General features: G+C 44.0%; 1 protein-coding gene across 1 annotated transcript; it reads left to right on the top strand.

The window, feature by feature from the left end:
- The first annotated feature begins 17,796 nt into the window (after window positions 1-17,796).
- HTR5A (5-hydroxytryptamine receptor 5A) lies at window positions 17,797-19,428 on the top strand. The gene is made up of 2 exons (XM_010712354.2): window positions 17,797-18,534; window positions 19,096-19,428. The coding sequence occupies exons 1-2, from the start codon at window positions 17,797-17,799 to the stop codon at window positions 19,426-19,428; spliced, it is 1,071 nt and encodes a 356-aa protein (XP_010710656.2).
- The last annotated feature ends 1,339 nt before the right edge of the window (window positions 19,429-20,767 follow it).

The raw sequence follows: 20,767 nt of genomic DNA on the forward strand, positions 1-20,767 counted from the left end.
AAAGCAATGGTTCCTCCCGAAACGACAGAGGCGGGCAGCGGGGATACCCGGACCCGCCCATTAGCGAGCAGGCGCGGCGAGGGGGGATGGGAGGGGAGAGCGGTGCCCTCCGGCCCCGCCCCTCTGCCGCCCGGACCCCGCCCCGCCGCCTCGGCCCCGCCCCGGCGGGTGGGCCGTTCCCGCTCACCTCCGCGGCTGCTCACACTTCTCGCTTCTTTCTGAGCGGCTGCAGCTGTTACCCGCGAACAGGGAACGAGTTCGGCCGTTCCCCGCTGCTCGCTTTGCCCGGGGCAGGATGGCAGGATTCGGGGGCCCTTTGGCGGAGCAGTCCTGGCTGCAGCCACGCTGCATGCACCGCATAACAACACTTTCCAGCTCCGAGCCGTTGTTTCAACTTGTCAAATCCATTCCAGAGTTCAGTCCTCTCCCGAATTTACCTGTCAGCCCTTCCAGTTGGGAGTCTGTGCTAACACGATAGGCACAGCATGTATCCCAACATCCAACTTATTAAAGAATGTATGAACGTACTGAATGTTACCGAAATGAGTCCTTTTCCCTGAGAAGTTTTACTGAAATAAGACTACTGGACATCTATTGGCTGCCTCCTAACTACAAGGCCATTCTTAGGTGAAATTAGATTTGTTTAACCTGATTTATCCTTGAAACATACCGAATAGAAACTAATTATCTGTTTACAAGTAATTTATTATTTATCCATTATTTTTCTAGTGGCTACAGTGAAATGTATAGTGTACAAGTTTCTGACTTCGCCTCCTTTTTCAAGGAAGATACTTCATTTGCCTTCCTTCTGCTCTCCTGAATCTTCACATAGAATCATTAAGATTGGAAAAGACCTTTAAGATAATCTCGTCCAACCATCAGCCCATACCACCATGCCCACTGACCACGTCCCTCAGTGCCAAATCTCCATGGTTCTGAACACCTCCAAGGATGGTGACTGCACCACCTCCCCGGGCAGCCTGTGCCACTGCAGCATCACTCTTTCTGAGAAGAAATTCTTCCTAATATCCAACCCAAACCACCCCTGACACAACTTAAAGGCCATTACCTCTCATCCTATTGCTGCTACCTCACCCGGCCACAACCTCCTTTCAGAGTTGTAGAAAGCAATAAGGCCTACTGTCAGCTCCCTCTTCTCCAGACTGAACAATGCCAGTTCCCTCAGCCCCTCCTCATAAAACTTGTGCCCCAGATTCTTCGCCATGACATCTGTCCCTTCCTACTCCAGCCAAGGAAGAAACACCCAACCTATTAACGTCTGCTCTAACCAGCTCTTTTCCTGTTCAAGAAGGAGATCTTACCCTTTGCTTGTAGGTTTTATTGTATTAGCTCCCTGACTGCAATTTAATATTTCAGTGCAAACTAAGGTGCAAAGTCATTATACTTCTATACAATACACTTCTTTTGTAGTACAGAAAAAATGTAGAAATAACTATCTGGTCTTGCGTCTCAGTCTGTCTCCTCCATGCAACAATTCATATTCTCATCTCACTTTTTATCTTCCCTAGTAACTGACTCCTGTTATTCTCATTTTCTTACGCTCCAAGTATTTCCTGGACTGTCTTTGAAGAACACCTTCCTGCTTTCTGCCTTTAAATAAAGACGCCATCCAGGCCCCCCAAATCCAGACCTTACTTTCTCTGTCGTGCAATTTTCACTCTAACTCCATTTTTGATCCATTTTGACTTCTTCCCACTAAATTGGAATCACTTTGACCAAAATAATCCTTTCACCTAGAGAGAAATATTTTCCTTGTTCTTTTTGAACTATCAGCTATCATTAAAACCATTGCTTCTTGAATTTTCTTTCCATTTGGATTTCGGTGCCTCCCTAATCATCTAATTCTCACCTCTTTTCTTGCTTAAATATAGCTGGTTTTAGGTTTTTGTTTAATATTTTTCTCTGAATTATTTTTTCTTCATGATGTCATTCATTACTTGGCTTCATTTTCTTTCTCAGTGTGATTGCTAAATTGCCCCTTTTCACATGAGTACTTTCTTTATATCTAATTTTATATGCCATTGCATCTACCCATTCTGCACAAAGAAAACCAAAGCAATTCCTCCTCTTGATTTCTCTCCGCAACCTATTTTCTTTGTTACTATAATGAGTTCCCCTGGTGTTCCTATCCTTTGGATTCACCATATCCACATTATTTTTAGCTCTTCATACAATCAGATTGCAAACATTTCCAATCAGGCACTGCACTAATACTGGTAAAAAAGCATAAGGCAAATAAACAGTGTTTTGAATGTGGTTTATAAGAATAAAGTCCTTTCTAAAACTTTATCTCAAACTGCGCTACTGAAGCACCTGTTTGGGTCACTTTAGATCTTCTGTTTGTTCAACTGATCAAATGGGAAGACTATGAGGTAAATGTGGTATTTAAAATCCCACTAATTTGAAAATCCTTTACAAAAAGAGGGTTGTCGGGTGTGGAACAGGCTCCCTGGGGCAGTGGTCAGGTTCCCAAGCTGTCAAAGTTCAAGAAAGGTTTGGATTACACTCTTAGTCATAGAGTTTGAGTTTTGGGTTGTCCTGTGTGGAGCCAAGACTTGGAGATGATGATTCTTGTGGGATCCTTTGAATTTGGGATACTGTATGACTCTATGATATTAGCAGTGCTAAGTCACAGTATGGCGTAAGAACACTGAAATTCGCTGCAAAACCTTGGTGTTGTTTTTTTTTGTTTTTTTTTTTTTTGCAAAATGATATCCATTAAGATGGCACCAGGCTTAAACAGAATTGTTATTTTGACTAATGATAACAACAACAACAAAAATGTTTCCATCTGTAGGAATAGAGATTAAGAATTGATTAAAATAACTTAAAAAAAAATCTGCTTTATAAATTTGATCCCAGAAAACAAAGATAAAGGTGAAGCTCTTATCTGGATGTGAGAGACATACATTCAAGTCTTTCTTTCTCTTCCTGAATGAGTTAAAAGGAATTTTTCCAATGAGGCACAGAAAGGTATGGACACTGGATGCCTGCATCCTCTGTATGTTCTATTTTAGAACTGCTGAGAAGTAGTTCGGTAAATCTCAGTATTGGACTTCTGGTTATGTAAGGTGTTGTATTATCATCAGTGATATGAATCTAAGTAGTGATATAATCTAAGCAGTGATACTACATAAGTATATATATATATATATTTATCCACAGTTTTGCGGCTTCAAGACGATCACACACAAGAGAAAAAACTATTGTAGAAATGTACAGATTATTCTCTTTAATTACCAACTAAAAATCCTAGAATTATAGAATGGTTTGGATTGGAAGGGACCTTGAAGGTCATCCAGTTCCAATCCCACCATGGTCAGGGACATCTCCAACCAGATCAGGCTGGCCAGGACCCCATCCAACCTGGCCTCGAACACTTCCAGGGATGGGACATCCACAGCTTCTCTGGGCAGCTGTGCCAGTGCTTCCCCACCCTCTAAGTACAGAATTTCTTCTAGCATATAACCTGTATCTCCCCTCTTTTAGCTTAAAGCCATTACCCCTTGTCCTATCACTGTGTTCCCTGGTAAAGAGTCTTTCTCCAGCTTTCTTTCAGGCCCCATTTAAGTACTGGAAGGCTATAATGTGTCCATGGAAAATAAAATTAAGAACACATTTTTTACTTCTTTATATATTTATTGAATTATCTATCAACAAGTTATTTAATTTCTAATAATTTGACTACTAACAAAAATGAATAACTCATGTTTCTGCATCATATCTGTGATCTAGTTTAGAAGCCAACATATGATATTAAACATGGAAAATATCCCATGTATTTAACAAAATTAACCTTTAGGTTCTGCTTACTGGACAGCGCACAGAGTTAAGTTAAATCAACAGGCTAGTCTGCTTAGTTGTAGCAAGATATAGGTTTAGAGGGGAACAGGAGTGGGAGAGTAGAGGTGCATGGGGATAAAAGTAGCTGATGAGAATAAATCTTCAGTCTCGCTACTGGTTGGACCTGGGGACATTCAGCAGCTGCTCTCACGTTTCTCTTGGATCCATAATGATATATTTTTCTCTAACAGTGTTCATTCTACCCATTCATTTCATCCTCATTCAGAAGGGTTAGCAGGATCTCCCTGTCACATTGCTGGACATGTGGCCATCACACAACATGGGATGCTGAGCCATGTGGTGGTGTGTTCATGTGTGAAGCCAAGCAACTCTTGTTGAATACGAATGAACATGCTGAATGTTGAATGAACATAGGTCTGACCACAGCATAGAGGGATAAAACCAATCCAAGGGAATTTAACTTTTTCAGAGGCCCTTAGCTCATAGCAAAATCTTAATCTACCCAAGAAACAAGGACCAAGGACTCTTTGTTAAAAGTACGATTGACTTCTGATGCCTCACAACACTGTAATTCCATGGGAGTAACCACTCACAGGGACCAGCAGTGCCATAATACAAGCTGATATCTGAGCTTAGCTACTCCGGTGGATAGACTGGTAGAGTTTTTGCACATTGCAAAGAGTCCACAATGATCTGAACACCAATGATCTAAAAACACCAAACACAGTGCCTAATGCCTTAACAGTACAAGGTCTGTGCATAAAAGTTTATGATCATATTTTCACAAAAGCTGTAGAATGACATTTCCTTTGCAAAAAGTATTGCTTGCAGATAGGGAAAGCCTACCAATATGACAAGGTTTGTGCTGGCAATTAGTCTTTGCTTACATAAGTGCATTATTTGTGTGCACAAATGATTATATGAAAAATTTATATGCACCTACAGTATCATATTTAAGCATAATTACTTGTGAAAAAAAGCTACATTTTGAATTTTTTTCTTGCAGTTAATTAAATTCAGAGCTTAAATTAAATTGTATATTTGTTTTACTCCAGTGAGCAGAAGCTTTTCCCAGCCCTGCGTCAATAATACATACTCACTTGGTACCAGCTGCTCTTTAGATGTTACTTTTCCAAAAAAATATATCTCCACAAAATACCCATTTTTTTTACAGAAAGCTGTTAGTTTCAATGTATCTGGAAGGGTTTTGAAACATCACATAGAGCCAGCTTCCTGCCTTATCAGCATACACATTTCTTAATAAGAATCAGGTTTTATATCTAAACCAAAATATACAAAACACACAGAGGGCTCCATTTAAACTTGAAAAATGCGTGTTGCCTCTTTACTTCAGTGGAACTACTTGTAAAGGCAAACAGGATTTATAATTAAAAACTTTGTTTTTAACTGTATTACAACATCTAATCCTAAAAGGCTTATCTGGATCTGATAATTTCATTTTTGATTCTCCTCAAGTTCCAGAGCTGCACTGAGACTGCGTTGTCACTTGCTTGACAGTTTTCTTTTTTTAATGGAATAGTTACAAAATGTTTTGCAAATGCCAAGTGATAAAGTTATGCCTTTATGATTGCAGTGCATGAGTGGGTAGGGGAGGAGAGTGCTCTTGTTGACACATGTAACATAAGGGCATTTTTAAAATCAGAGGTGAGACAATATTAAAGGATATACATGCCTTTCTGTTGCCTGGCAAGGAAATTATCTGGCATATTAGTCCATGGGGAAAATTGTATGAGATGTATCATGTCATGTTGCAAAGATAAAAAAAATAGCCCTAAGCTGCAGCTGAGTATGCCTTTATCAAAGCATTGCACTGCTAGCAGGGTGGTATGCAGTGTAATTGCACCAGTTTCACTTGTCTAAAGTCACTCCTGCTCTCAGATCAAAACAAGCTGTGGGAATTTTTGTCTCCTCTTCCACTGTAACACAGCATCGCACAGCACAGGGCATGCTTGAAACCTGCAGTATCACTTAAGTTGAATTAAACTGCTTCAAAATGTCCCCTGGTCCCAGTCACTTATTCATGCCTCTGCACTTTTTCTGCATCGTGCTCACACAAAAGTTGCAGTGCCCCAGGGATAACCCACACTGATGTTGCTGAGAACTGCCTAATAGAAATGGTTGTTTTTTTCAGCAGGCCATTTCCCTGACTCAGTTACTGCCTCAGCATTGGCATGGTGCAGGCACTAATTCGGGGTTCATGGAGTGGGAGGCAGAGGGCACTAGTCACACAGGCCTGAGAAATTCACACGTAGGCCTGGGATCCGTGCTAAAACCAATGAAAGTAATTCCTGACCTGAATGTCTCCAAGGATGGGACCACCTCTCTGTTCAAGAAACTCCACGTGGAGACGTGGCACTGAGAGACACAGTCAGTGGGCATGGCGGGGATGGGTTGATGGTTGGTCTAGATGACCTTAGAGGCCTTTTACAAACTTAATGATTCTATGATAGCACAATATTTTCTGTGGAGGGAACCTGATTTTCATTACTTATGTATTTTCAAAAGAAATGAACTTACACCAACGTTTCTGAAAAATATGTTCTAATGGCCTTCTGGTAGCATTTAGAGTTGAAACAAAACTATGCATTCACGTAGCCCTGAGATTGGAAGAAGAGACCAGTAGATGTTCTCATCAGCTCTTCTTATTAATTAAATTTAATTACATTTTATCCTTAAATTTTATCCAAAATAGTCTTTGTGTGAACTGAGAGTAGTTAAAGTGGAACTTCCCAAAAGAGTATCAAGAGAATCTTGATACAAAGACACTGAGATGAAGAATACACTGCTGTTCTTAGCTGATCAATAATTTTAACATGACCTCATTGCCAGCTTAATTAAGTAAAGATTGATATCTAGGACTCTCTTTTTAGAATGCCAAGTGGAAAACATTAGGAAGTAACACATGCACTGCTTAGGTCCCTAATTATCTGCCATTCTTCAATGCAAAAAAAAAAAAAAAAAAAAAAAATCAGAAATACTGACTGGGTATATAGAATAAGCCCATTTTAATAATCTCAGCTACTCAGTAATAGCCAGGAACTGGAATCTAAGGAAATGGGTCTCACCATGAAGACTTCTCTCCCCTGAGCTAAATGCAAATGCAGCCATATTGCTTGGATTCCAGGCCAGCCCTGGCTCTAACTCTCCTTTTCACTTCCAGGAGGCTTTCAGGGAAATAAAGGCTCTTTGAATCCCAAAATGTTTTGGCTATTTGAAAAACGTGCTCTATGATATGCTGAAGCTCCCTGAGTGCAAACAAATAGTTCTCTGCACCAAGAAGGCCTCCAATTGATTCATGTCTCAAGGCCCAATTCCTTTGTGAACTGTCAAGGATTAAGTTCACAGCATGGCTCCTTCCATACCTAATGATGTTTGTCACCTCTGGAATATCCCCGATTCCTCTACAGCCCAGACAGATATGGTTAAAACTGCCCAGAAACTGGGAAAAAGGGATAACTGCCATGCTACACACAAGATAACATGATCACATGGAACTCCCCAGGACACTAATGTAAGAAGAATCTGCCCTTTTTGATTTTCGCATACCAGAGCCTGAACTTGTTAGGTCTCAGAAAATATTCCTAAAGGACCATCTTTCTCTTTCCTGACTTTCCTGACATATTCTCATCAGCGTTGGTCAGTTTAAGTCTATGGCACTGCAGCAGATACAGGTTTAACATTCAAAGAAGCCACTGCAAACTTCTTGGGGTTTATTTAGAGCTTGCTGAGTTCCCTGTATAAATTAGAGCAGCCTCAGGGACCCAAAACTTGCCAAGTCTGAATTCTCAGTCTTGCAAATGGCAGAAACTGTGACATGAGGCAGAAGGCACCAAAGCTGAAATGATCTTCCTCAGGGTATCAATTACATTTGCTGTTTGCCTTACAGCACATGTAGGTGATTACAGTGCGAAGGCCAGGATACATTTGTTTAATGTATCCTTGAACTCTATTACATTTTCCACTCGTCTTGCTAGAGCCTTATCTTCAATTACACTCCTTTCCATACGCCCCAAGCTGTTCTTTGTTACAAGACCGACCTGACCCTGTTGTATCCAAAATGTCAGTGAATTAAATCAAATTTTTATACTTTTCAACGCGAACACTTATCTCATGATGCACATAACAAACAGATAATGAGATCTGCATTTTATTAGACACACTACTGGTGCTTACTGATGTTTAACTATTAGGCTGAACCATTTTGCTGCTCACAATTACAATTACATTATTTTTCTCTGTGGAAGGATAGCTGTCAGTTGATTTAACTCATTCTAAATGTGTAGTAGTCTTTTCCTTAGCATTGCTTACAGTCCTACTGAGGAATTTGGATAGATTTCTGTTCTTTTTACTTAAAAGGGAAGGGATTTTTCCATAGTTCCATTTCTCTGCAGTGTAATCTTTTTGCCTCCTGTACTTTGTGACAGTTTTCCCAAGCTTTGTCTCAGAGACAAATTCAGAAATCACCTTCTTAGCTCTCAGTATATCCTTAAATCCTGCTTATTTTGTGGGACTAAAACGCTCATATGAAATTTAACACCATCTTCAATGAGCATGTGTTCCAAAATAAGTCCATATAAAGAGGGACAATGGGCATGTTACAATGGCTAACACTTGTCCTGGTTTGGGCTAGGACAGAGTTAATTTTATTCCTAGTAGCTGGTGTGGTGTGGTGCTGTGTTTTGGATTTAGGATGAGACCAATTTGGATTGTGCACCCATTATTTAGTTCTTGCTGAGCAGTACTTACACTGATTCAAACACTTTCCTGATTCTTATGCTACCCTTCCAGCAGGGAGCTGGGAGTGCATCTGGAGGGGACAGAACCAGGACAGCTGGCCCAGACTGGCCAAAGGCATGTCCCATGCCATGAGGCATCATGCTGAGCAATAACACTGTAGAAAGCTGGCCTGGGGGCTGCTGCTGCTTGGAGACTGGCTGGGCATCAGGCAGCGAGTCATGAGAAACTGTTGTACATCGCTTGTTGTCTGTCTTCTTTTATTATTATTGCTACTGTTATTATCATTATTATTATTATTATTTTCCATTCTTTTTCCGTCCTATTAAACTGTCTGTATCCTAACCTCCGAGTTCTACCATTTTTCCAATTTTCTCCTCCATCCCTTGGAAAGGAAGCAGCGAACGGCTGTCTGGTTAAACTACAACAATGCTCCACATATGTTATGCTTTGCATGTATGTGCTTTTAATTTTTGATTCACACCATGCTCACTATGACCAAATGATAAAATCACCAAACTGGGACCTAATCAATGCAAACATTGAGCTCCATCACAAGGTACACCCTCCCCAGAAGAGCTTTGTGTGTGGAGTCATGCTCACGAACAACCCAGTTAGTAAATATCAGAGGGTTACATTCCCCTCGCTGGTTTTGTGTGGATTCTTCTGTTTTGCTTCAGTGCAAAGAAAGGAAGACAGCAATATAGGAAAGTGAATCTAACTCACTTTACACTAAGCTGACAAGAGCAGAAGCATATATTTCATAACTTGCTACATCTCAATTTATAGAGGGTGATTTCTCCTAATAGGCCAACTTAATTGCCTATGGAACATGTCTCAGAGACTGGTCTTGCTTTTTGTATAGCACAAACTCACCCATGTCTCTCCTGATTCTGAAAGGGTCAAGGATAGGGGTCTTGAGATTTTCTAAGTGGTAGAGAAGATTTAGATGGATAGGATTTATACATTTGAGTTTTATTAACTCATTTTAAAATAATGATTCTCCCCGAAATCAATGGAGGAGGTACTGCCAGATGTATGGGTCGGTTAAGGAAATCTATTTCTTCAACTATTTCATTGATGCTCACAGAAAACAGCTGCCATAAATTTGTAGAATGAATGCTAAACACCTTCATAGCTAACCCTATTCACACAGGCCACTTTGCACTAACACTCACCTGTCCAGCTGATATTTATCATTCACTGATTGCAAGAAGCATCTTAATTAATTCCTTGTGGTTCTTCGAAACCCAGGATGATCTTTCGTACCACTCGGTATTAATTTGATGCTGTAATGCAGTGTTTAATGGGGCATGCCTCTCACTGGGCAGCAGCAGGGCAAGGACACTGGGATTTATGGATCCTTAGAATCACAGCTGTCATAAATACAGGAAAGCTGCAAGAAAGCCTTATGGAGATGGAGAACCTGACCTGTGGCAGAGACCATTTGTCTTTGTGACTCTTCCCCACTGTATACCAAGCCATGACTCCACTACAGACTGCCACCGAGACTGGCTGTGCTGCAGAAGGGACAGCAGCAGAAGCACAGAGCTATGGTGGCTGGAGGTCAGCTCGGGCAGGAGGGACGGGGAGCACACGTGTGTGTGGGCAGTTCTGCAAGGCTGAGGCAGTGCTGGGAGCCAAGGCTGAGTGATAGGAGCTGTCACATGTGAGTGTTGGGTGGAGGGCTCTAAAACATCAACATCTTAACTGTTTTTATTTTTTTCCTGTTTTTTTTTTTTTCTATTCAATTAGTGGTTGTGATTACAAAATGTCATTTATAACCTACATGCCAAGTTAGTTGCTAGTAGTGATGTTTAAAAGCTGACCATGTTAACTATTCTCGTGCTCAATATGGAGCAAAATAAAGGAGAGGCATTAGAGTACAGTGAAGCAAAGACAGAGAAGTATGTGGAGGAGGAAGGACACTGGCTCTGAAGAGGATCAGGGCAGACGAAGAGTCCTTTTTACAAAACACAGCAAGACTTATTTGTTTCCAAAATAAGGCTCATCTTTTTAACTAATTTGTGAACCATCTTTTGTGCAGATGGTAACACCTTCTTTAATGAAGACATCCTATCAAGTGTGATTGTACAAGACTCTGAAAGAACTTAATGGCATCAGAATGGAAGATTCGGACTAAATTTACTTTGAAATTCTGTAGGGAAGTCACATTTTTGGCTCCTTTAGTAGCTGAGATCAGACCCACTGTTGAAACCTGCTGAGCAGTAAGTGGTGCAGCTCACAGACTGTGGGCTCAGCACCTCTGCAGCACAGGATAGCAGCCCTGACTCAGACCAGCAGACATCCACAACAAAAACATCAGCTATTTTGTAATAAAACACATTGCCAGACAATTAAGAAGGATCTCACAGCATTTTGCTGTCAAAGCAATGAATACTGGCTGTCAAAAGTAACGATGCTGCTATTAAAAATCCTTGCAAAGAAAAAAAATAATAAAGACACATTTATACAATTGCTTCCATCCTGTGGGTTCAGAGAATTTTACAGCTGTAACAATAAGACACTGCTTCATCAGGTGCCTGCTGAAGTACAAGGAACCAAAATAATGTTCAAGGTCCTCTAAAAACTGTGGTCTGCTCAAATAGCTGGAAAGGTTTGCTGTCATTTGCCTGTGATAGGTGTGGTGAAAAATCAGGAGGAGGAAAGCATTCCACAGCTGGAAGGAAGAGGCATGTGAATATGAACCCGAGACAGCCATCAGCAATATCCTGAGAAAATCTGAACAACCAATGCTTCCCATGCCATGTAAGTGAGAGGGATATGGCTGCTCAGAGGAAAAGGAGAGAAGGCAAAACCCAATGGCAAATAAATAAACTGGGCTATAAGGTGGAAAAAGAGAAGAGAATCACCCATTCAATATATTGTTTGATGGCTGGCTTTTGTGGTTTCATTTTTGCACGCACAGCTAAGTTGTTAAGATAACAAAATCAGTTGTGAATGCTAAAGATAATGATGGTTTGGAGATAAGGTATCAAATCAAAGAAGATCTGAGCTTGGCTACATGCTGCCAAGGGGCCAAGTGAAATAAGGAAGAAAGGAGGCATTTAGAAAAAAAATAGTTGAAAAAGTGCTGTCCTGGAAACCCATTTGAGTGATTTCTGTTCTTATTGTTGTAAATGAATCTTAAGGTATTTTGTCTCTGGAGATCTGAAAGAACATTTCCAGGCTATGGATGAATTTACTTTATAAATGTTCAGAAACCCGCCTTTCTCAAGGAAGCAGAAAAGTAGCCTGGAAAACAGCACACAACAGGAAAAGCCATGTTCAAACTAACACTATCACAGCCTTTCTATAGCTTCACACCTATGCAAATTATCTGCCAAAATGCATAACGCTCAGGATAAACAAATCTCTTCCACAACTTGGCATAAGGAAAAAAGCCTGAACTGCAATGATAATTGAGTTCTAGAGACCCATCCATTCCCTGTCATCGTGCCATCTGTCAGCCTGGCAGAGCCCTGAGAGTTTGCACTGGCAGCTTTGATTGCCGGAGCTCATGTAATAAGTTGGAGTTACCTAGACTTCACACACAGTTTCTTATTATTTTTCTACAGACCTGCTATTCTAGAAGATTGATAGACCCACAGGATACTGTGTGCTTCTAGAAGCATAATATACTTTGACATTTTTAAACTTAAAAAAAAAATAATCAGAAAGACGGATAATTTTCACCAGTGATCTGCAACCTGCAGAAAATAACTCTATCAGAGACAGGAGAGAGGCACAGCTCCCAGCGACTGACCACAGGTACAGAATATTACAGATGCAGGTATATATACGTGTTAAGTATTTGCTAGCAACAGAGAAACACATGAGAGCTGTGGATGCCTTCTGAGGGCAGCAGCCCCTGAGGCAGGCCCCGAGTTATTGCATCGCTGTCACAACTGCTCACTGCAAAGTACCTTTGACTTAAAGCCAGTCTGACACTTAGCAACTCCACGGATTCCCCTGAAATTACACAGATGATTAATGTTGTCCCTGAAGGTACGAAAGGAGGGATAAAATATTTATATTTCAGTTATTTACACAGAATACAACCCTAATGGTGGCAGTGAATGACGCTGGAGCTACCCGTAAGAATTTGTGAAGTTCTGCTCCATCTTTGACTATGAATACAGATTATTGTCTTTTCCTAAGCAAAAGCCAAGGATTAATTATATTAATTATGTATATTAAAATAGAGGGAAGTTCTTTACTTGAGAGTGGTGAGGTGCTGGAACAGGCTGCCCAGAGAAGCTGTGGATGCCCCGTCCCTGGAGGTGTTCAAGGCCAGGTTGGATGGGGCCCTGGGCAGCCTGGTCTGGTATTAAATGGGGAGGTTGGTAGTCCTGCATGCGGCAGGGGGGTTGGAGCTTGGTGACTTTGAGGTCCCCAGGCCATTCTATGATTCTGTGACTCTATGAATTCCAACAGGAGTTAATACACATCAGGTAAAAGGTTAGTAAACACTCCTGACAGAACACTTACTGAGAAAAACATGGTATCTTGGATACTGAGTCCATCCTCCCTTTGGGCTGTCCGTGTAATAGGTCGTGGACAAACTCAAGACACATACAGGCAGACTACATGAGATGACTTAACTGAAGGTAATTAGAGGTACACAGAGAGGCTGTTCTTTTAACACTTTTTTCTTGTTCTGCTTTGTTCTTACTGCAAAAATTGAACTTTAGATATGTCACTGAACTCATACAAATGGTGATAATTCCTAAAGGAAGGCTTGCATGACCTAAAATGCATTAGACCTGCCATGAGAGGCTGAATCCAAACAACAATTTTCCAGCCATACAAAGAAAAAGACAAAAGGACTTCAATTTACTGTTTTCGTTTCTGCATCGGACTTTTCAGTGTTCTTCCTGAGCATCTGCAGCAGAAGAGCCCAGCTGAGCAAACGGGTCAGGCCCCGGGACACTGGGAACTGGAGCACTCAGGTCCTCCTTCTTCCTGCCCTAAGAAGTACCTCAGGGTAATTCTACAACCCTGAAGTGTCCTCTCAGCTTCTCAGCCTGGAACTGCTCCACTCTGCACAATGTAACTTCAGCTTACTGGGAGAAAAAGAGTGACTTCATATTTCAGTTGCTGTGGCACTTGGCTGTTGCAAATGCTTGGGTAAATCTGTGTTCCCCTAAATATGTCATTCCTAAACAGCTTCAGCAGAAGAGAGAGCTACCCAGAACAACTCTTGGCAATTAAAATAGTAATACAGCCTCCTCTCCCTCCCAAAACTGCCTTCCTATCACTACAGGGCACTGAAATCCAAACCAAGCCAGAAGTGGGGCATCACAAGTCTATCACAACACATGCCTGAAGATCTTAGTTTTGGAAAGATTAAAGTGATAATCAGAAGTGTGGATAGGCTGTGAGGGTGTGAGAACAGCCTCACATTTGGTGTATTTTACGTTTTGAAAGTTCTGCCTTTACAGGAAAGGAGTAGGTGGTGTGCAAGTGTGTTCAGAAAGCATGTCTGGATGTAAAATGAGCAAGCTGGAAATGTGGAACATTAAATGAAACTTAATTGGTGACTACCTGAGTTTTACAATTTGTGCTAACAGGTTCCACACTTACTGAGCAGCCTGGCTGGGAGCTGAGCAGAGCTTTCAGTGCTGGTGTATACATGAATTGAGTACACATATTCCTTTAAAGCTCAACCCAGCAGCACCACCTCCCCCATAGCCTTAAGTTCTCCTTTATTCATCACTTTTGCTCAGGAAAAAAACACCTCCAGGGTCATTTCTTTTCACTTTTTTGACTGTTTTGAGTGCAAAGGTTCAAGAGAGCTGTGTACAGGCTGACAATAAAAGTCTACTCACCCCATCCCCACAAGAAGGAACTAGTTGGACATTCACATAGGAATAGGCTTTGCAGCACAAATCTTCCAGTACTTGAAAGAAGCTTACAAGCCCAAGGGGGACCAAATTTTGCACAAGTAGATAGCATAAAGTCAAGGGGAATGGACTTAAACTGGAAGAGGGGAGGTTTAGGTTAGGTGTTAGGAAGAAATTCTTCACTCACTGGCACTGTGAGTGAACTGGCACAGGTTGCCCAGAGAAGTTCTGGATGCCCCATCCCTGGAGGCATTCAAGGCCAGGTTTGATGGGATCCTGGGCATAGTGGTTGGCAACTCTGCCAAAAGCAGGGAGATTGGAACTAGATGATCTTTCAGGTCCCTCCCATCCCAAGCCATTCTGTGATTCTATGATATGGTATCTGGTTACAAGCAGCATTTAATGGTCTCTACTGGAGGCAAACCACTAATTCTAATTAACCAGTGTCACTTCTAATTCCCCAGCATCATCCGTGAAGCTGTGAGACAATCCTGATTTTGCAGCCTAGATCTTTTTCTCAAGAGTTTCATAGATGAGATTATTCCACAAACACTACCAAATTGCTACAGATCCCAAACCCTCACTCACATTATAAATAACCATTCTGAGGAAATTAATGTGTGTAAAGCAAACAGCAATTGGTCTTTAATAATAACAATTTTCAGTCACTTTCCAGCATCTGGGACGTTAAGCCACGTTACCTAAGGTTTACAGAATCAGAGCTGTGGAATCCCCTAGGGGGAAGGAGAACTGGAGAGCGCTCAGTCCAACTCCCATTAAAGAATGGCCCTCTTCAAAGTGCACATGTCCTCCCAGTCTTGTCCAGATGGATTTTGAATATAAACAAGGATGGGGATTTCACTGCCTTTCTGGACTTATTTCAAATCTTGTCCACTGTCCAGGTGAACATTTATTTCATAATTTCTCATTGGAATATCTAATATTTCAACTCGCATCCAGTGCATCCTGTCCCATCTCTACATACCTCCAAGAAGAGTTTACCTCCCCCTTCTCTACACTCTCACATAAGGCAGCTGGAGACAGCACTAAGATTCTTCCCTTTACCTTCTCTTTTTAGAGTGGAAAAACTCAACTGTCCCCCTCCTTGTATATCAGAATCCAGTCCACTCACCATTGTGATGACCTTCCATTGGACTTCTTCCAGTTTGTCAGCACTGTTTACAGAGGAAACCCAAACTGGACACAATATTCCAAGAAGTGTTGGAATCATTACATCCTCTGACCTGTGGGCTACACTCTTCTCCATAGCACCTTTGCTCAGGCTACAGGCTGCTACTTCTCACCCAGGAAGCTACCCAGGTCCTGCAGCAAAGGGTTGCATAGGGTTCTTCCATCCCAAGTGAAGAATTCTGCATTTCCATATAAATTCTCTGCATACATATATATTTATATGTATTTGTCTCCAGTTTCTATTTTCAATTAATACTCAACCAACCCATTCAACTCCAGAATCTGCTAGTACATATTTTTAAAAGTTCAGTAAGTGAGATCATGAAAACATGAATAATTTTTTCATTAGGACATAATGTAGTTTTACTTCTTCAGATTTAATACATTTTAATTTCCATTTCCCTTCAAATGTAATTCTTGTATTTGTTCCTGAAGCAAAGAATAACAACATATTTTCTATAATTTGTGGATAATTCTGTGAATTATGGGCTTCATCTGATTCTCCAGGAAGGACCCACACTACAAAAACCTCTCAGTGCCAGTTGCTAAGTGTTCTGATCAGTTGAATGATAGTCAAGGACATCTGGCACCTTGCAAAACTGGAATTTTAAATCAGGAGGCTTTTATGAAAGCACACAAACCTCATCTGTCCTCTGAATCATAAGTACAGAAACTAGCCATTCCAAATTGTCAGTATTCATGTGTACAAAAGACAAAAAAACAATCTCTCTCCCAAGAAGATGGCAGTATACTTCAAAAATCATGTTACAACCTCTAAGGCTACATCCCTTCTAACAACTAAATCAGACCAGCTCCTATTTCCTGACTCTTAGGACAAATATCACAGCACAGCATGAGTCTGTATGGGCAGATCCCCCTTCCACCAAAACAAGGTGACTGCCTTCAGAACTCTCACAGGACTCGGGGCTTTCCCCACGCTGCATTCCCAACCCCATTTAGGGGCTGTCTGTGAGGCTGCCTTTAAACACATAGCACAGCACGCACAGGGTACACCTCACAGCATCACCTTCATTTGGGTTTTCTCTCCCGACTCTCTGAAAGTGCAGTTTTCACCAGCAAGTGCCATTGCCCCCATTTCCTAACACTGCTGCAATTCCCTCTTCCCACAGAGCTGTCCTGCCAATGCAGGCAGCAGGTGCTGTGTGCTGGCACCTGCTCTTGTCCCAGCCATGTGCCCACGCCCGGTGACAGCAGCTCCTACCTGGAAGCCCTTTGAAGCCCTCAGTGGGGCAGTCCGGAGCAGCAGTGTGCCCACGCAGGCACAGCCCTGCCGAGAGCTGCCCAGGCTGGAGCCTGCATGGAGCTGGTGCGCAAGAAACCTGCTCGGTGCATCCCTATCCGCTCCGAGGCCCAGAATCCCGTTTCTCATCTCAGGCAGGTGAAATGCCCATGCACTAGTCAGTAGCAATAGCAAAGAGAGAGATTACCTCTAAGAAAGGGCTCGCCGATTGCTAACAAGTTAGGAAACGCCAGAGCAGAAGTTCTCAAAGAAATAATCCCTCGACACAGACAAGCAGAACCACCAGCTGGTTTGTTTCATACAGATTATATGAAAGCCGTAACATTGCCATGACATTCCCCAGCAGATTTTCAGAAGGACCCGAGTACAATGCAACACGCACGCTAACTTTCTCCCTTTGCTATCCACCCTACGCCCCACCGCGGGGAACCCCCACCCCCGGCGGCCCCGGCGGGGACAAAACCGCATCCCGCATCGCGCATCCCGGCTCGGCTGCCCGCGCCGCCCGGCTCCGGTGGCGAGGCGAGACCGGCGCCGTGCCATGACTAAGCACCCGGCCCGGGGCACTCACCTGCCCGCCGCCGGCTCCTCCGCCGCCGCTCCGCGCCCGTCGGCAGCGCCGCCTCGATCCGCTCCGCGCTGCTCCGCGCCGCCCCGATCCGCTCCGCCGGGGGGAGCCGCGGAGCCGCCGCGCCCGCGGAGCCGCCGCTCAGCCGCCGCTCCGCCGCCGCCGCCGCCGCCGGGGCGGGCGCGGGGCCGGGGGGTTGCCGTCAGCCTGCGGCTGCTGACGCACGGCTGTTCCTCCCGGGGATGAAGACCCCGGCGAAGGGCAGCGCGGAGCGGCGAAGGGCGGCCGGGGGCTCTGCGCGCTCGCGGTAGCACCGAGCACCGAGGAGTCCCGGTGCCCAGCGCGGTGGCATGGACCGCCAGCTCAACATCAGCTGCCTCGGCGGTGCGACGCCGGATGCCAGTAACCGGAGCGGGTCATCCGGCGGGCTGGAGGGCGGCAGGGCACAGCTCTCCGTCTTCAGCGTGCTTGTCCTCACCCTCCTGGCCATGCTGGTGGTGGCCACTTTCCTGTGGAACGGCTTGGTCCTGGCCACCATCTTCCGCGTGCGCACGTTTCATCGGGTGCCTCACAACCTGGTGGCATCCATGGCCATCTCCGACGTGATGGTGGCGGCCCTCGTCATGCCCCTGAGCTTGGTGCACGAGTTATCGGGGCGGCGGTGGAGGCTGGGTCGCTCGCTTTGTCAAGTATGGATCTCCTTCGACGTTCTGTGCTGCACTGCCAGCATCTGGAACGTCACTGCCATCGCCCTCGACCGCTACTGGTCCATCACCCGGCACCTGGAGTACACGCTGCGCACCCGGCGCCGAATCTCCAACATCATGATCGTGCTCATCTGGGCGCTCTCCGCCTTCATCTCCCTGGCCCCGCTGCTCTTTGGCTGGGGAGAGACTTACTCAGAGGACAGTGAGGAGTGCCAGGTAAGCCAGGAACCTTCCTACACCATCTTCTCCACCTTCGGGGCCTTCTACCTGCCCCTGTGTGTGGTGCTGTTTGTCTACTGGAAGATCTACAGGGCAGCCAAGTTTCGCATCGGATCTCGGAAGAGCAACTCCATCACCCCCGTCTCACCAGAAGCCCTGGAGGTAAGTCACCTGGCTTGCATTTTGCTCTAGGGAGCTCTTAGGAGCAACAGGGCTGAGCTGCACCCAGGGTGTGAAGGAATGGGATCCCAACACAGCTGGGAGGATCAGCTGGTGAGCAAATGGGATTTGAGAAGGGTCTGGATTTACCCACGCAGAACCTTACTGGGTTGTGTCAGTTGATCCTGAGAATGGTGATTGTGCACTGTAAAGGTTTCTTGAGGGGAAAGAAGGAGAAGTATTTTAACTGTCCCACCTTCCTTATTAAGAACTCTTGATGTGTTTGGAAAAAGCAAGACTTGTGTGTATGGCATGTGGTTGTGTGCCTCTTTTACTGATCCGATCATAAGCAGGGAAATAATCTTCTGTGATATGTGAGCAATTCTATGCACGCATATGTCCCTATTGGCTCAGGTCACCCACGAGAGGGTCACAGCCCCAGCCTCACTCCAGCCTGAGCGTGACGTAGATGGCTTGCATTTCCCCGTGCCTTGGCTGCATACCCACTGTGCAGGATCAGCCGGCTGAGATGCATACAGTGTGACTTGTGTTTGTCTTTGGCAGATAAAGGAAGCTGCCCAGCAGCCACAGATGGTCTTCACTGTCCGGCACGCCACGGTTACGTTCCAGACAGACGGAGACACGTGGAGAGAGCAGAAGGAGAGGAGAGCTGCCCTCATGGTGGGCATCCTCATTGGAGTCTTCGTGCTCTGCTGGATTCCCTTCTTCATCACGGAGCTCATCAGCCCACTCTGCTCCTGCGACATCCCGCCCATTTGGAAGAGTATTTTTCTATGGCTAGGCTATTCCAATTCCTTTTTTAATCCCCTCATTTACACTGCTTTCAACAAAAACTACAACAATGCCTTCCGGAACCTATTCTTTAGACAGCACTGAGAAAGAGAAGCTTTCTCTGCTCCAGGAGGCTATTCGCAGCTCTCAGTGAAACCTAACAAACTCCTGAGGAAGCTGAGAACCACAAACACTGCGGTGATGCTAAGGATGCATCCCCATGGGTACGTCCCAGCAATGGTCCCCGTTCCTATGCAGTTGCTATTTTTCATGAAGCAGCATGCAAAGGTTTCTCTGGCTAGCAGCAAAGAGTTCTGCCTCCAGTGCCCCACTGCTTTCCTCCTCCCTTCACAGTGATGCTCTTGGGACATCGAGGTGGCAATGATGGCTTCTGGGAAAGGTTCCTGTTTGAAACTCTGCCCACTGCTGGTCTCCTGGAGCATTCATCAGCTTTGTCCCATGTGCAAAGCTGGGAACCTTCAGTGCCAGGGCAGTTGGTGACTATGGATGAAACTTGATGTTCCTGGCTTGGTTGAACAGACAGTCATAGCTTTCACTGGTAGAGATTGTCAAGCGTTTGTATTTGAGAGATAATGTCCTCGTTGAAGGGTTAAAAGCAGAGTCCCAACTACAATGCCCTTTTTCACATCAACAACAGATTGTGCTATTTGCTATTCTGTTCCATGCAGCAGGTTTTTAAAAAAATATATTTATTGTGAAAGCTTAGTGCATGGTATACACTGGAATGAGAAATAATGCATGAGAAATTCACCTGCCTCATTGCCTAACTGATAAGCATCTGCTTCAGACTTTTACTTTCCAAAACCCCAGGCCTTCCTGGGCTGTGAATGTTGAACTGTGTCCGTGTTTGCCATTCTAAATCACAGATGTATTTTGAGCAGATGTGGGGCAGGTTTCCTGTCGTTGCAGGGGATACAAGGTGTGTATTTCAGATTTCCCATCAATGTGGAGCCGTGTATTTGTATTTATGGGTGTGGTTCAGGTTCACTTGAGTCAAAGCAAAGACCCCATTTAATTTCCATGGACACTGGACTGCAGACACAAGGCAGTTAATGATGGGCACAGTTTCATTCTGAAAGCAGAACCAACCCATAGATGTGCTCTGCTGTGAGGCCCAGACTTTAATAATTCTTCTACCCCTCTACGGTTATTCTACCTGCTTGCTCTGTGGCCTCCCTGCCTTCCCTTGTTGCCCACATTGTTGTTGACATTTCACTACTGGAATTAGAATTATGCACTTTGTACTGTGCTGCTGAAAGACTGACAGACCTCCAGATAAAGAACAGCATTATTTTTAACCATCACTACTTTAGGGGCAGCCCTTGAAATCAGATTGGAACTGGAATGACATGATTTGGTGTCAGATCTTTCAAGAAGAAGAGATAAAAGGGAAAAATGTCTATAAATCATGGGAAAGTTCCCT

The sequence above is a fragment of the Meleagris gallopavo genome, chromosome 6 (assembly GCF_905368555.1).
Source record: "Meleagris gallopavo chromosome 6, MGAL_WU_HG_1.1, whole genome shotgun sequence".
NCBI lineage: Eukaryota > Metazoa > Chordata > Aves > Galliformes > Phasianidae > Meleagris > Meleagris gallopavo.